The sequence below is a fragment of the Teleopsis dalmanni genome, chromosome 2, assembly GCF_002237135.1.
Source record: "Teleopsis dalmanni isolate 2A chromosome 2, ASM223713v2, whole genome shotgun sequence".
NCBI classification, from domain to species: Eukaryota; Metazoa; Arthropoda; class Insecta; order Diptera; family Diopsidae; genus Teleopsis; species Teleopsis dalmanni.
The window spans coordinates 168,957,160-168,973,097 of record NC_051847.1 but is presented as its reverse complement, the minus strand read 5'-3'; the positions used below and the strand labels follow the sequence as shown (position 1 = coordinate 168,973,097).

At 27.0% G+C, this 15,938-nt stretch overlaps 2 protein-coding genes across 2 annotated transcripts in view; one reads left to right on the top strand and one right to left on the bottom strand.

Moving 5' to 3' along the window:
* Positions 1 to 5: 5 nt before the first annotated feature.
* Positions 6 to 15,938, bottom strand: part of LOC119676128 (peroxidase-like) — a gene marked incomplete at its 3' end in the record, with an annotated part of 95,526 nt that continues 79,593 nt past the window's right edge. The window contains exons 2-6 of the mRNA XM_038087359.1: positions 2,658 to 3,016; positions 1,282 to 1,493; positions 405 to 1,149; positions 175 to 331; positions 6 to 95 (exon numbers count right to left, since the gene is read on the bottom strand). Coding sequence (XP_037943287.1) covers positions 6 to 95; positions 175 to 331; positions 405 to 1,149; positions 1,282 to 1,493; positions 2,658 to 3,016 — 1,563 coding nt within the window. The remainder of the gene's footprint in view (positions 96 to 174; positions 332 to 404; positions 1,150 to 1,281; positions 1,494 to 2,657; positions 3,017 to 15,938) is intronic.
* Positions 14,821 to 15,938, top strand: part of LOC119676127 (peroxidase-like) — a 2,820-nt gene continuing 1,702 nt past the window's right edge. The window contains exons 1-2 of the mRNA XM_038087358.1: positions 14,821 to 15,235; positions 15,289 to 15,938. Of these exons, the coding sequence (XP_037943286.1) occupies positions 15,092 to 15,235; positions 15,289 to 15,938 (794 nt within the window). The 5' untranslated portion in view covers positions 14,821 to 15,091. The remainder of the gene's footprint in view (positions 15,236 to 15,288) is intronic.

Below are 15,938 nucleotides of genomic sequence, written 5' to 3'. Positions count from 1 at the left end.
TATGAGGCCAAACCGTGATCACGGTTACGTTGTATATCAATAGCACGTAAATCACTACCGAAGGGATTATTTCTTCTAAACAAAAAGTGTTTTATCTGCAAATATTTTTTTAATAGTTAATGTAAGATTCATGAATAGATTCAAACAGTTTTTTAAGTTTAAATTTGTACCAACCTCACGATCGAAATTGATATCAGTTAATTCTTCGGGTTGTGTAGCATGACCTCTTGTAAGTGAATCAAAATTATCACCAACTTCAAGAATACCAGGACGATTAAACCAATCGCTTAGTCGCAATGAATTTGTTACAGATCTCAATTCTGATAAAAGACTACAAACAAAAAGAAAGGGTTTCAATTCAGTGAAGAACTTATGTGAACAATATCTTCATAATATTAACTTACTCTAATCTTCCTTCGATTTGTGAATGGAAATATCTGAATGCTGCTGTTGCATGTGAATTCAAAACAGATGGATCAATATTTGAATCGTAATCATTTACATAAGCTCCCGCAGGTGTTTCATATATCAAACGGTTCTTCAACATATTCTCAGTGCCAAGGAAGATTGGTAACCATTCGTAATAACTGATGTGTTGATATTGTGCAATATTTATTTTTCGTGCCTCTTGGAACAAGGTGCGATCATCGTAATGTGGGTTCAATTTTGCTAATACGTCAGCAATTCGATTATGTTCTCTCAGTAGGATAGTTTGTAACATAGTTAAACCTGGATTTTGATTAACTCGAACATCACCAGCCATATAGCACACTTCATTTGGGTCAGTTGCATCACAATCACCAGTAACATTACGTGACGAAGGTAACCATTCTGCACCATTACGCTCCTCGACTATCATACGACCACGTTGGAATGCACGTATTTGACTATTTTGTTGTATCGAATTACCATATACTAATGACAAGTCCATGTAAGCTGTGACTACTGTCAGTTGTTCCGCTGGTCCTTGACTATTTGGACAATTGGCATCACGATCAGTAAGTGTACGCACAAAATTAAGACATTCTGTGCCAACTTGAGAATAAGCAGGATCATGAGGTGGAACTATTATGGCAAAACAAGTTTTATGTGCTGTATCAGCACCAACCAAACGGCCGTCATCTGTACAACAGCGGGTAGGATGTTTCTCTAAAATAAAAATATATTTTTATAAGTGTTATGTATATTATAAATTTATATATTATTAATGTTAACATATAAATTATGTATTTGTAAAATTTAAGCATATTTAATTAAAAAATATAGTGATATATGACTTACTGGATTGTGTTCCACCAGCTTGCATACTCATATCATGTGTCATTATTTGGCCCCACTGCATATTTACCAATGTGTATTTTGGATCAGGCACATCGAGTTCTCCAAATATAACAAGTGATACCAAGCGTGCACTTGGTAGTTCATCTCCAGTTATTGAACTAGTAGGTGCTGATATTCCATCAGCATATTTGGGAGATAATAGACGACCATATCTAAAACAAAAATTTTATATTATTTGATTTTTTAATTGTAAGACATTAAAAGTAACATATATGATAGCATATGATAAGAAAGAAAGTCTTAATTATTCCAAAAAACATATTAACTTAATTTATTAAAATACTTTTAAAAAAACCTGGAAGAAAAATGGATTTAAAATCAATTGAATGCTAGGATATGCTATAATTTTTATATTTTAAAGCAAATATGTATCCTTCTACATGTATTTCATCGTCTTCACAGTAATCCCCTCCCGATATAGTACACTTATGCAAATGTTTTTTCTAATCCTGAAACTAATTGTAAAATATAGTTTTCGAAATAGTTTTCAATGGTAACGATCAACTGAATCATAGTGATTAATTTATAATACTCGAGATTAAATAAAAACACTCTAGATATTTTTCCAGAGTAGCAAGATTTCCCTTAAATTAACTGTTTTATATGATTTGACTAGTAAAGTGTGATTTGAATCGATATATATGTTTATGAAAAATGTAAATGTCTACTAACACTATTACTCTGATTACTCTAAAAATGTTTAATTGGGTAACAAAATTTGTTGGATCTAGAGTAAATCTAGATTAAATTCAGATTCAACGATAGAAAACACCATTAATATAAACTATTCTTTTCAATAGAGAGGTATTTTTAACAATAGTAAATTACAACAATTAATTTTTTTTTATTAATTAATTAAACCAAAAAATTAAATCAATAAAATAATAAATAAAACTTTCACAGCAAAGTAACAAAACTCCAGAAAAATGTGCGAATATAAAAGTCAAGTACGGTTTTGGGTCAGTTGGTTAAGGTGGGCTAACTCTGAGCTTGAAATTTGGCAGGGCACGAGTTCAATTCCTTGTACTTGCAGACTCAAAAAATTATTTACGAATAAGTAAATACAAGACATAATTCTAACAACACGGATGATAGATATTTGGCAATACACCGAAACATCTGTACGATCAGCCAAACTTTCAATTAATTAAAATAATATAAAATGAATTTTTAATGTTGTAGTTCACTACTGTTCGAAAAACATCATCAATTAATAAAAAAAAAATAATAAAATTTTATTATTTATGGTAAATGTAATTTTTTAATGTAATGATTTTTGTAGATATATTATAAAATATATTAATAAAATATCAAACCTAGAATTAGCAATTCCAAGTTGTGGATTTTCCAAATGGTTACATGAGCCATCTAAGCTACGATATGCAGTCTTTTGACAAATAGCTGGTGCAGCAGCACAAGTGGCAGCACCAGGTCTTGGAAAATGTAAACCATAACCAGGATTTGAATTTCCTAATCCTGTGAAAGGATTGCCATTTCTGTTTGATGTGGATGGTCCATGCCAATTTGGACTTCCATGCAAAAATCTGAATCCATGATATGCGTTCGAGCCAGGGTGCTCATGTACAATATTATAACCGGATGAGGAATATTTTTGTGCCAAAGTGTAGGTAACCGTTAAGACAACTAAAATGAAAATATTCAATTTCCACACCATCTGAAAGTAAATAAAAAAATCTAGTTTTAGATTAATATGCACATGTAAAAAACAAAAATGTAATTATTTTTGGTCATATCTATTTCATGAGTACCGGTCGCAGCAGTTAAGCAACAAGGCGTTTTAAATATTGTTAGCACTTAATAGAGCAGAAATGTAGTATTTAAATTTGGTCAATAATAAATAATTTATGAACTAAACTGAGACTCAATAAATTTTTCGTAGATTTGATTTTGTATCTGAGTTACTTTAGTTGAATTTAAAAAAAAATTGTTAATAAATTCCATTAACTTAAGACAACTCAGTGGACACATGTGCAATGCCTCTGTTGAGTGTCCAAACTTTACTGATGCCGCTACTTTTATTAATTCATTAAAATGAATTTGTTTCATTCGGCGCAATGTATATGGTGCAATGAGATTCCTTTTAGAGTATAAGATATAAAAGTTGAACTCCATTGGAATTCTGACCCCATTGTGCGCTTTTAATTTCGTTGTGATGGCTAACAATGTGCCATGTAATAAAATCTTTCTGCAACTTATCTCAACTTGTTGCCTATCTCTGCCTCCTCGTCGGTGGACTGCTGTCCACTGATGGCAGTGTGCTATACATACACTTGGATTAGCAGTTCCAATTTCGTAACGTGTTTGCTGTAAACTTCACACATATTCTCAAAATATTGGAATAGTTTTTTATTTTACTCAAATAAATCGATTGCCTTTATATATTTCTGGCATTACGGCATGTCCAATGATTTACGATAGTGAATTTGCATTTTGTTGATTTGAAATTTATTGCGACATATGTACGACATATGTATGTGTATTCTATAAACAAAGCTATGTGTTCGTTATTGACCAATGCGAATTGCTAACTGGACGATCTTGACAAGGTATTTACCTGTAGAACTACTTATATATGGTATAATAAACCTAGTTTACTTTTTTACTTTTCAGTTGCTAAATTATGATTTAAGCGTTGTATTAAAATTACTTCATAGTTCATTTAGTGGTCCACCTATGCGTGACCGTATCCATTCCAATTCCTACGACTATTTACTGTAATTCAGAATAATATAATTTGTATGCGTAGCTGCAGATATGCGGAGTTAAACGATAAATAATTTTTAATTCATACTAAATACCTTAAAAAAGCAATTATTAATTAAGTTGAGTTTTATTACAGCTGAAGTTGTTTTAGTTATTCGAGTTTCGCTTAAAATGGTCTTTTAAATATTTCAGATTTACTGATATACATACTATCTTTGAGATTTAAATCGTCTTAAATCGATTTAATTGGCCAAAATCTCAAATAAATGTGTGAAAAATTTAATATGTTTCAATAGTTTACAAAAAACTATACACACATTATTTGTTAAAAATATATTAACTATTAAATGAAGTCACATTTTTCTTTTCAAAAAAATAAATTAATAAAAAAAATTATTTATTATGGTATCACAACGTTTATTATACCCTAACTTAATAATTAAGAAAAATATTTTTTTAATTATTTTCGAAACATGTTTGGTTGCAATTTTTAATTTGTATTATATATGAATTTGAAATGTTAATAATAAAATACTTATTTATTTATTTATTACACGTTGAGACTATAAAAAATTAGAAATATGTGAGAAATAGTTGTTAGCTGCCAGTCTGTTAATATTTTTAAAACATAATTGAAACTTTATAGTATTAAATAGTATTAAAATTTAAAATAAAAATAAAAATATAATTAATTAATTTAATTATTCTACAGCTGTTTTATGATATCGTTCTAATATATAACACAGCAAGTGAGGTTGTTAATAAACTTTCACACCAAATTAACAAAACTCCAGAAAAAAGTGCGAACATAAAAGTTAAGTACGGTTTTGGGTCAGTTAGCTAATGAGTGCTGACTCTGAGCTTTAAATTTGGCAGGACACACGTTCAATCCTTGGTACTTGCAGTCTCAAAAAATTATTTACAAATAATTAAATACATAAAATAATTTAAAGACCACTGATGATGGGTATATGGCAATACCCGAAACAGCTGTATGGTCAGCCAAAAATTAAAAAATAATATAAAAAAGAATTTTTGTTGTTGTAGTTTACTAGTTTTTGAAATCTCATTAACAATAAAGTGAAATACTGACTTTCACTTTATTGTGAACGTACATAAAATATTATTAATAAATAATAATAATAATAAATAATAATTAATAATGCCAATGTCCAATTTTTCGACATCACTCAATCAAAACTATACTAAACTAATCGTACAGTTAAGCACCCTTAATTGCTATTCAGTAAAAATCCGTTTGTCGATTAAATAGTAACGTTGACATTCTAGATATCCACCAAGACAAAGAAGTCAATTCGTCTCATTTCTTACAAAAGAACATCTTCCCCAAACAGATTTTGGATAAAATTCCTTGAGAACGTCCTTGTGAGATATCTGGATATAGTCTTAATGAGATATAGTTGTGGTGTGTCCCTGTCTGAAAGTGAATATAAACTACTAACCAAGAAGTATGCGACGTCTTAGTTCTGCTTTGCGATTTAAAAATTGTTGACTTTATCGTTAATTAGGTATTTCTTAATGAAATAAATTGTGATTTTCATGAGATACGTAGAAAGCACCCTTTACGTTTAGGGAATTATCGCTGTAAACAAGGTATTTTAAAGTTGCATTGCCCTACTTTACTGATAGCCTATACAAATTTTCTATTTTATTTTATTTTACTATTTAATTTTAAAAACTCTTATTAACTCTGATTAAAATACAATCCTTAATTCATGTGGTTACAATTTACAAATACAGAGTTACAAATTGCACATACTTGGGATCATTTATGTACCCTTTCCGTAGTCTATAAAATATTATAATATGTTAGGATGTATAAAATAATAATTTCGAAAATGACAAAAATCATATAAAAATTATATACCATATACTGCTAAATTCTCTTTGTAGTGGAAGTAGAAGATTTTGTTTATTTTTCAAAATAACAAATTTTCGTACTTAAGTGTCCACTTATCATTAAACAGAAGAATATATTGAGAGCTACAATATGACAATGTCTTCGTACTATATATTACGTTACTTATAATATATAGTAAAGATATATAATATAATTTGATTTGTCTTTATTGTTCTTTGCTTGATAAAATGCCAGTTAATGTTTATAGCACTAATATTTAATAGAAACTGTGATCACTTGGGCAATCCACTGTCACAAGTGGATGTCCTATTTTTTATTGAAATAGGATAATACTATAAGTTATTCAGGTGAATTTATAGAAGTATAGTTTGAAGTCCCAATATATCTTCCTATATTTACTATATTTGTTTTAATGGAGTGTAATTCTAAATTAGTATGAAAACATTAGTTTACAGAATTAAACAATTTTTGAGCTCTGTCTTTGGTGTACTTTTGCATAGTTATGATTTACAAGCCCTATTTATTCCCTAATCAGATTTTTATAAAAATTGACTACATGAGACATCATAAATTATACATTATAAATTATAAATGAAACAAATTGATTATGTGATACAATTTTTAACACAAAATTAATAGGTTTATAAAACAATAAGTTACTTTAAGTAGTCACCATAGCTCATCCAAATATCTAACCTAATTCATAAAGGTTCATATGTTTATAAAACAATAAGTTACTTTAAGTAGTCACCATAGGTCATCCAAATATCTAACCTAATTCACCACATCTTTTTGAGGTGGGGTGTTTTATTAAGTGTAACACCTGTTACACTCTATAACTATCTACTATCTTCTATCTATCTACTATAATACCTTATTGGACTAGAAATGCAGGCAAGAAAAAATATTAGTGCTCATCTTAGATTTTTGAAGTATGAATAAAAAATATACAAAAATAAATAATAAAATAAACTTGTATAATCTTTAATAACTGTTTTAATTAAGCTCCAATAGTCAATAGTATAATAATTTATTAACACGAGCATTTAAGTAAGTTGAGTTCTTCAACTAACTCATAGTATATTATTCTGCAGCGTGACTAAATGATCAACTGGTATAACAGCTATTTTCTTCCCACATGTCCATTAGTCCTAATATTTTATAAAAATAATATTGGAAACTGACTGATATTTTCTTGAAGTGGTATGACTATTCCCTTGTTGGGTACTTAAACCGTTCATTTTTTGTAATGGTTGCAGTTGTACTTTCATTTATTGCGACATGTGCCCGTATCCCACGAGCAACTTTTCATTATTGATTTACACAGTGCGAGTGGTTAAATTATTTCCACATACGATTATGTTCAAGTCGTTGTGGCGGGTTTCGTGCAATGGAATTAGTCATGTTACAAGTACGTTTGTGCAGTAGATCTTTGGAGTTATGGAGCGTGTTACAGTTGCCGTGAGCCTTCGGTCATACGTTTGTTGTAGTTTGCATATATTGCTGCAAAATGCTTTTATTTTTGTGCTAATTAAATTAAATACTAACAATTTTTGCATATTGACCTTCAATATAACATTACATTTGCATTAAACACTATTAAAATATGTATTTTTGTATTATTTTTAATGGAAATCATGAATGTATCTCCTATCTTAGATACTCGCTGCATCTAGACTTTGCGGAAACGTTAGATGGCATTTATAAAAAGAGTATCCCTTCTGATTTTTGTTATGATTGTATGTTTATAAACAAAAATGATTTTATTATAAATATAGAAAACTGAATAACTTGAACAATGTGTGAAAACGTATAAATTGACTATAATTATTATAATTAACTTACAGTATAGTCGTTACCTTGTGCAGACTAGAGTAACAAGGTTCAGTTAACACTAATTAATTAATTACTTCTTAATGCAATATTGAATGAGAACAGTTGAGATAATTTTTTTTCTTTACTTAATTTCTTAATAACCTAGCTGTTCGCAACATATTAATTTTTTCACGATTTAATAAATTTGTAATCCAAACATGACTATTCACTTAGACACTTTTGAGCTCATTTTAATTATTTTGTTAATTTATCAACAACGAATTCGTGAAAGGAAATACTTCATTTTTTGTTTGGTTTTTCGATTCGTGGGATATCAGTGGTGATCTTGGAAACAATGCATTGTTTAAATCGATATTCTTGGAATTATGCTTAAACAATGGAAAAATTGGAGTAAACAAATTTTAGTCTATTCAGTGTTAATAAGACTCTTGAACATTCACAGTATTTTAATAGTAGACAAATTGTAACAATAGACAACTGACAATGGACAATTCAATTGAATGCTGACCTCCAATTGATTTGCTAGATCATTACCTTGACTACGGATTTTTGTGTTTTTTTAAAAATCCTGTTCGTATGTAAATTTATTTTGTTCATTAAGAAAAAAAATTTTGTTTAAAAATAAACATAATCTGAAACTAATTTTTAATGGGTTTTGCAAAATAAATCTTATCTAAAATGGATTTATACTGTGCTTAGTTTATTATGCATAAAGTCCATTAATTCCTGATATAGCCGAAGGCTGGTATAAACTTTCTAATTCATTGAATTTTTTATGAATATAACAAAATTCATAAAGTGTATTTACTTATTACTGAAAGAAAAGCAAATATATTAAACTTATAAGTACTTTTTACTTTTATCGGGTTTTAGGTGTTTTTTTTTTTTGCTTAATATAACATGAAATAATAAAAAAATTGAACAGATAACAGATATTTCTACTTCATGGACTTCTGGATTCAATCGAGAATTACTCTGGTTTTGTCAAATTTTGGTGCACATATATCGAATCAAATCACACTTTATCTGTCAAATCATATAAAACAGTTGTTAATTTCAGGGTAATCCTGCTAATCTTGTGTTATAAATTAATCTAGAGTATTATATATTTTGCCCTAGATGTACCAGTCGAAGTTAAAATTACACTAAAAGTGAATTAAAAGAGCATCTCGATTAAAAAAATTATCCCAGATTTACAAAAAGCAGATACTTCTAAACGGTAATTAAGGTTGATATCAATATTTGCAAACATTAAATCAAGTTTTATAAAGTTACGATATAAAAAAAGTTACAATAATTGTTTTTATATTATAATTATTCAATATAACTGAATCACAGTTAGAAATATATAATAATTTCTGAATTAGAAGGATATTGATATGCCATTGAACCCGAGTATTATGTTGTTGAACAATAGTTGGTCTATTGCTACATAATATTTGTTCTAATGATACTAGAAATCCAGACATACCAAACTCTAGTGTGTCGTATATTGTATATCATAAGACTAGAGCACTTAATGTATTGTCAGCTTTAATCTTAATATTAAAATCACTATGAAGCTTATCTCGTAGAAGTTTTCCTGTATCGTGTACTTCTGGAAAAGCTATGGTTAAACTAGTTCTCAGTTCCTCATTTAATATACTAGTTCACCTGCATTTATCCTTTTTAAATATCTCTATAATTGAATTAGAAATGCTTTTATAGGGAGTTTCGAGTTACGAGTGAATGGAATTTTTAGCAATCACTTTTACTCCTTCTTCTAGGTGTACCTCATTTGATCATTACTGGAAAAACCTGAGCATTTACGTGATTTTTATAATTACGCCCATTTTTTTATAAGAGCTGATTTCTTTGCAGCAATCTGTCGGAAATAGATTTCTAAGTATAAAAAGAAATGTCTTCAGCAACTGCAATAATAACAAATATAAAAGTATTCACTACTCATGGATATAACGTAAGCCTGATTTTCTTTCAAGTTAGTTTTGTTCTGCCTTAATTAAAAGGGTTTCTGGATTTATGCATTCTCATACGTCACTTGCTTTGCATATGATTTTAAAAAACAGTTTTATAGTTTGTCTTAATTTTAATTGCCTTAATATTTTTAAAGTATAAGTAGTTTTAAGAAGATATATTACAAGTATTAGAAGTATAAAGGTCAGAAGTTTGCCCCGCCGCTTTAAAATTTATCGAATGGCACTCCTCATAATTAGGGTTGTCAAAATCGACAAATGTGTGACAATATATTTGTGGTACATTATAAAACACATTAAATATATCAACCGAAAATGATATTAAATTTTAAAATAACCGAAATAAATTGTAATATTATTAAATACTCGTATCTAATATTATTAAATTTTAATAAAATTATCAATTTAAAAAGTGTGAAATCTTCTGCAAAACCAAACCTACATCCTTTTTTTTGTTTAATAAATGGTGTATTTCAAGACGATTAATGTAGTTTGAAGATGAATAAATTAATAGATCTTAAATTAATAGCTATTATACGAAAATATAATATTTTTCGCCTGCATCGAAAAATATGATACGTCATTCATTCATTTAGTATTATTGAAGATCAAGCCAGTTATATAAAATCTCACAATCAGAGTAAAGACTTTATTTCAATCAGAAACTTAAGTTATTATTAATAATAAAATAATTTTTATTTTTTCAGGCGTTAGGAAATATTCATTATTAATAATTTTTTTATGCTCTATATGCAGTCAACAAATATAATAATATTAAAAAGAGAATAATAATAGGAAAATATAAAATGTGTAATAACAATAAAAAATTAGTAATAATTTATAATAACTATTAATAAAACATTAAAAGCGCATCACTTAGTGGGACAATATAATTACCAAGATTTAGGCTCTAAGTTATTAAAAAAGAAACATTAAATGAATCCAGACACTCCAATTAAGGTTAAATAGTCGCCTACAAGTATAATTTTTTAAATCACATGCATACATTCCCATAAGCAATTAAGAGGATATACAGAAACTCGTTATCCATTTTTGTAAAATAGTTTTTCCACATTTAGTGCAAGAGATCTCAATTAAATTGTGCTAATCAAGTCGTTATAAAACGATTAGGAGTTTTTCTTATTAAAGGTGGTCTCGTAAGAGGCTTAATTTAGTAGACTTGCTGTCTTGCTGAATTTGCTGACTGTATCATATTTTTGCAACGACACTACTCTCTAATTATAAATGTATCACATATTTCGACACATCACCTAACATATTTTTAAAGGTGCTCTTATATCAGAGAATTTCATTTTGTGCAAAAATTTCAGAAATCTCGGAATTTTTTGTCATGTCACAAGCACGAGTAACATGGAACAAATTGAGATCATAAATGGTGTACTTAACACGTTAACTGAATTTTATGGAGTGTGATTATACAACTTAACAAAAAATTATGTTCGCAATTGTAAATACAATTATTTAAATTGTATAATATTGAAAAATATTTTTTTTTTATTTTGTATATAGAAGTTGTTTGGAAAGAGAACGTCATTTGCTGTTGTATTGCATTTTAGAAAAACAGGAATCTTTGCAATCTAATTAAATTGTAGTCTATTCGAAATTATATTTAATATTTTTTTGCTCATAAAACCTTTTATGGAACTACTCCCATGTTGCTAACAATATTATTATGTTAAAAGTATTATTTCCTTTAAATTAACTGGAACGTTAATACTTTCTGATAGAAAAACAATTTTAACAATACAAAATTAATATAAAAATTACCTTCGATTTTAGCACCCAATTATAGATTAATGACATTTGATATATTTTTTCCAACTAACATGAAAGGTATTAAATGAGCCATTCACCTGTGCCATTCTATTTTATGACACACTTAAAATAAGTTAGAAGTTAAATTTAAACTTATTTTTCGTTTATTTATTAAATTTGTTAAAAAAAATGCATTTATAAATAATGCATTATATAAATAAACTATTGGGTGAAAAAGTGGGTATTAGTTTTTGTCCTGTACATTGAAAGACAATCGTGAGGGCTATTATATATTAATTAAAAATGATTAAAAAAATTAAATTTACGAAATTTCAAGTTATCAACAAAAAAACAAATTTAATATAATTTATTTAAATTAAAAATTAAAAAGATTTAATGTATCTTTGAAAAATATATTCAAATGCGAACTCTAGTAAGTGCTTTTATAACTGCTTAACTACTAACATATTAGCAAGTTTAGCAAGTGCATTTTTCAAACCAGGGATGTAAAAATAAAAATAATTTTAATATACAATTAATCTAAATATAGAATATATAACACTTGTTCGAATACGTTAACTCACAAACTAGAACATTGTGCCTTCATGACATTAGTGTATATAAAAATTGTACACAATTTTTTGTTTTAACTGTTTAAAATTATTTATTGTTTAACCTAAAATTGAATCAAATGTACACTAAATGTAATCAATATAAACAACTTTTGATTTAATAATAAACTAAATAACTGTAAATATTTAGCAATTGTATTCAAGGACTGTAAGACAATAATAATCAAATTTTAACATCACAAGTCAGAATTAAAACTTATTCCAATTTGAAATGTTTAAACATATCAAAAAAAATAATATAAAACAAATTAATGTTATTAGTCTCAAATGTTTGAGACAAACAATAAATATTTCGTCAAGTTCAATTAACTAAGATAATTAACATTTTTTTAATTCTCATTTACAAGAAAAAAATAACATTATTTAAATCTTAAGTTTTCACTTAAAGAACTTAAAGTTAAAATAATATAAATTTAATGTAAATAACAAATAAGATGCAAACAAAAAAAGATACACGTACTAAAAAATACTTATTCTAAATTAATACGTGTAAAAATCAAACTTCATCTTATAATTTTCAAAAAATTGGAAGATGAGATTTAAAACTCAAAATCAAATTCAAAAATAATTAAATAAAAACTCTTGCTTTCTAAGCGCTAAAAAATGAAATGTTTTATAAACAAAATTTTAATATTAATGCCTTTAGTATTAATATTAAAATTTAAAGATTGTTTAAAGTTCGTTATTGATTTTTTCTCAAATCTACACTTCAATTCATATGAAGTGGGCTTTAAGCGTAATCAATATGCTTCGAAGCAATTAAGCCTGTCTGTTCAACCTGTTACATTTAGAGCAACTAACTTTTTAGTAAATTAAAATTCATAAATGATTTTAAAAGTCTTACAACGTGCTTAGTTTTAACAACTTAAAAATTATTTTTATATTTTTTTTAGGATATTAATTACAGGTCATTGTAAATTTATCACATCTAGCAAAATGAACCAACGTTCAATATATGAAAAGAACGACATACAATTTTTTTGCACTTCATTTAAATTTAAACCATAACTAATAAATGCGTAAATATATACATATGTTCGTTTTTGTGTGTATTAACTTTCAAGCATTATTTTGGAAATATCATTTTTGTTAAAACTACCATATAATTGGCTCAAAATGTAGTTTAAAATGAATAATGGCTTGTGTAATATAAAATACCGAAGTAATTGGAATACTTGTTTAATTAATAAAAATATTAGTATTTCCAAATTTGTTTTTTATGATAAACATGAACACTTAAAACCTCATATTAAGAAAGGCTATAATCATTTATATAAAAGTCTATGCAATATTATTAAAAAAAATAATAATGTTCATTAATTTGTAGTGAATATCTTTTACCATATAATAAGATTATTCTCATAAGAAATACAATACTTAATCATTTTTATGCATAAATTTTACAACTAGTTTAAGCATATAATATTTCAGTTCACTTTATATTTATGGTATACGTATTCAAGATATATTAAAATGATTTTTTATCAAAAGTAGTAAAATCACAATAAAATATTTTAAAAAAAACTCAACTGCACAATTGTAAATGTTTATGTTTATTTGAACAGCGCATTATATATATATATATTATGTAAAGCTTAAATAAATTTAATGACAATATAAAACTTGTTCTATTACACATTTAAGTCTATTTTCAAAATAAATATATGAGTATATGGTTAAATACGCTGTGATATATTTTAATAAGTAATTTGTTTCTATGAATGAGATTTCCAATAAAATAAAATAGTAGATATTAATGAGTTATAAATATTAAAGAGAAACAAATAGTTCCAATTTAAAGATAGTAAAATTATTTGTTATAACAGTCGTAATTTTTTCTTTCAGAGTTGTTAAGTCTGGTTAAAACAAATTGGCATCACTTTAAAAATATGTTAAATGCTTGTTTATGACATATGATTTTTGTTGTTTTGTGTATAATATGAAATATAAAAATCGAAAACACTAAAAGTTAATTAATTTAAATAAAAGAAAAGTAAATTATTAATAAAAAAAAAATGAATATTAAAAGGGCGATGGTAAGAATATTTTCTTATTTAATTAAATTAATTTATTTATTTTAACTTATTAGTAATATTAAATTTTAATTAATGACCGAAATTTTACAATATACCTATTTCCAGTAAACATTCACAATCGACTGATATTTAATTAGGTGTACTGAAACTTATGACTTATAATTTTTTACAAGTTGAACCTAACTTTAAAGATTTCAAAAGTATTATTGATTTTAAAAATTCACACGTTTTCTTTTATAAGTTGCAAGTATTTGTTTGCTACTCAGAAAGAAAAAATTACGGTTAATATCCCAGCCTGTTGCTGGCAAAAACATAGAAAAAAAATCTCGTAAGCCTTTTAATGACTAACACATTATAAACAGAAAGTTAATAATATAGTAAAAGATAAAATTATTTTATAAATGTTCATAAGTTCATATAAATAGTAATTTCAAAATAAATATTATAATGATGATAACGGAATTTTTGAAATATTATGTTTTTTAATTTAATATATTGTATTTTACTGAACATACGTAGCGTGTGTTCAGTAAAACACATGTATGATAAGTCAGCTGTTCTAATTTGTTGAAATTAGTTGGAACTTCATTCCATACAATATAAAAAGTTTATATTTTATATTTAAAAACATATGTTTTAATTTATGTAAAATAATAATATATTATATATTAATGCCAATAACGAACGTGGGAAAGTAGCTAAATTCTCCATTATACAATTACTTAGTACTGAAAGTTTATATTACCGATCTGTTCATACAAGTGTGATTCTGATAAAAACCTGTTGATTTGCTCCTACTGGAATTTAGTCTGGTTTTAAGCTTTGAATAAGATTGTTCTACATATCATTTACAATAAAAATTTATTGTTATAATTTAAAATAAGTTGCAAAATGAATGAAATGAGTATGTACGAAGGATATAAATCCCCTTTGAGCACTCGATATGCTAGTAAGGAGATGCAGTTTTTATTTAGTGATCAACATAAATTTGCTACTTGGAGGCATTTATGGATTTGGTTAGCGCAAGCTGAACAGGTATATTTTTAATTTCTGCATTTTTATTGGTTTAATATTAAAAAAATATTTAGTCTCTTGGATTAGCAATAACTGATGCACAAATTGGTGAAATGAAAGCAAATGTGAATGATATTGATTTCCAAGCTGCCGCTGCTGAAGAACGCCTTACCCGGCATGATGTCATGGCCCACGTACATGTTTTTGCAAAACAATGCCCACTAGCTGCACCAATTATACACTTAGGAGCTACTTCATGCTATGTTGGTGATAATACGGATTTAATAATATTGCGAAGTGCATTAGATCTTTTGTTACCGCGATTAGCATCCGTTATACATTGTTTGAAAGAATTTGCTTCTATGAATAAATCTCTACCTACCTTAGGATTTACGCATTTACAACCGGCACAATTAACCACAGTTGGGAAACGTGCATGCCTATGGATACAAGATTTAGTTATGGACGAACGTGCTCTACGTCGTTGTCGTGAAGATTTGAGATGTCGTGGTGTAAAAGGTACAACTGGTACACAAGCGTCATTTTTACAACTTTTTAATGGTGACAGTGAAAAAGTTAAACAGTTAGATTTGCTAGTAACTAAATTAGCAGGATTTGAAAAACCTTATGGAGTTACAGGACAGACATATAGTCGAAAAGTAGATGTCGAAATAATTGGAGCACTTGCTAGTTTAGGTACTACTGTGCATAAAATGTGCTCTGA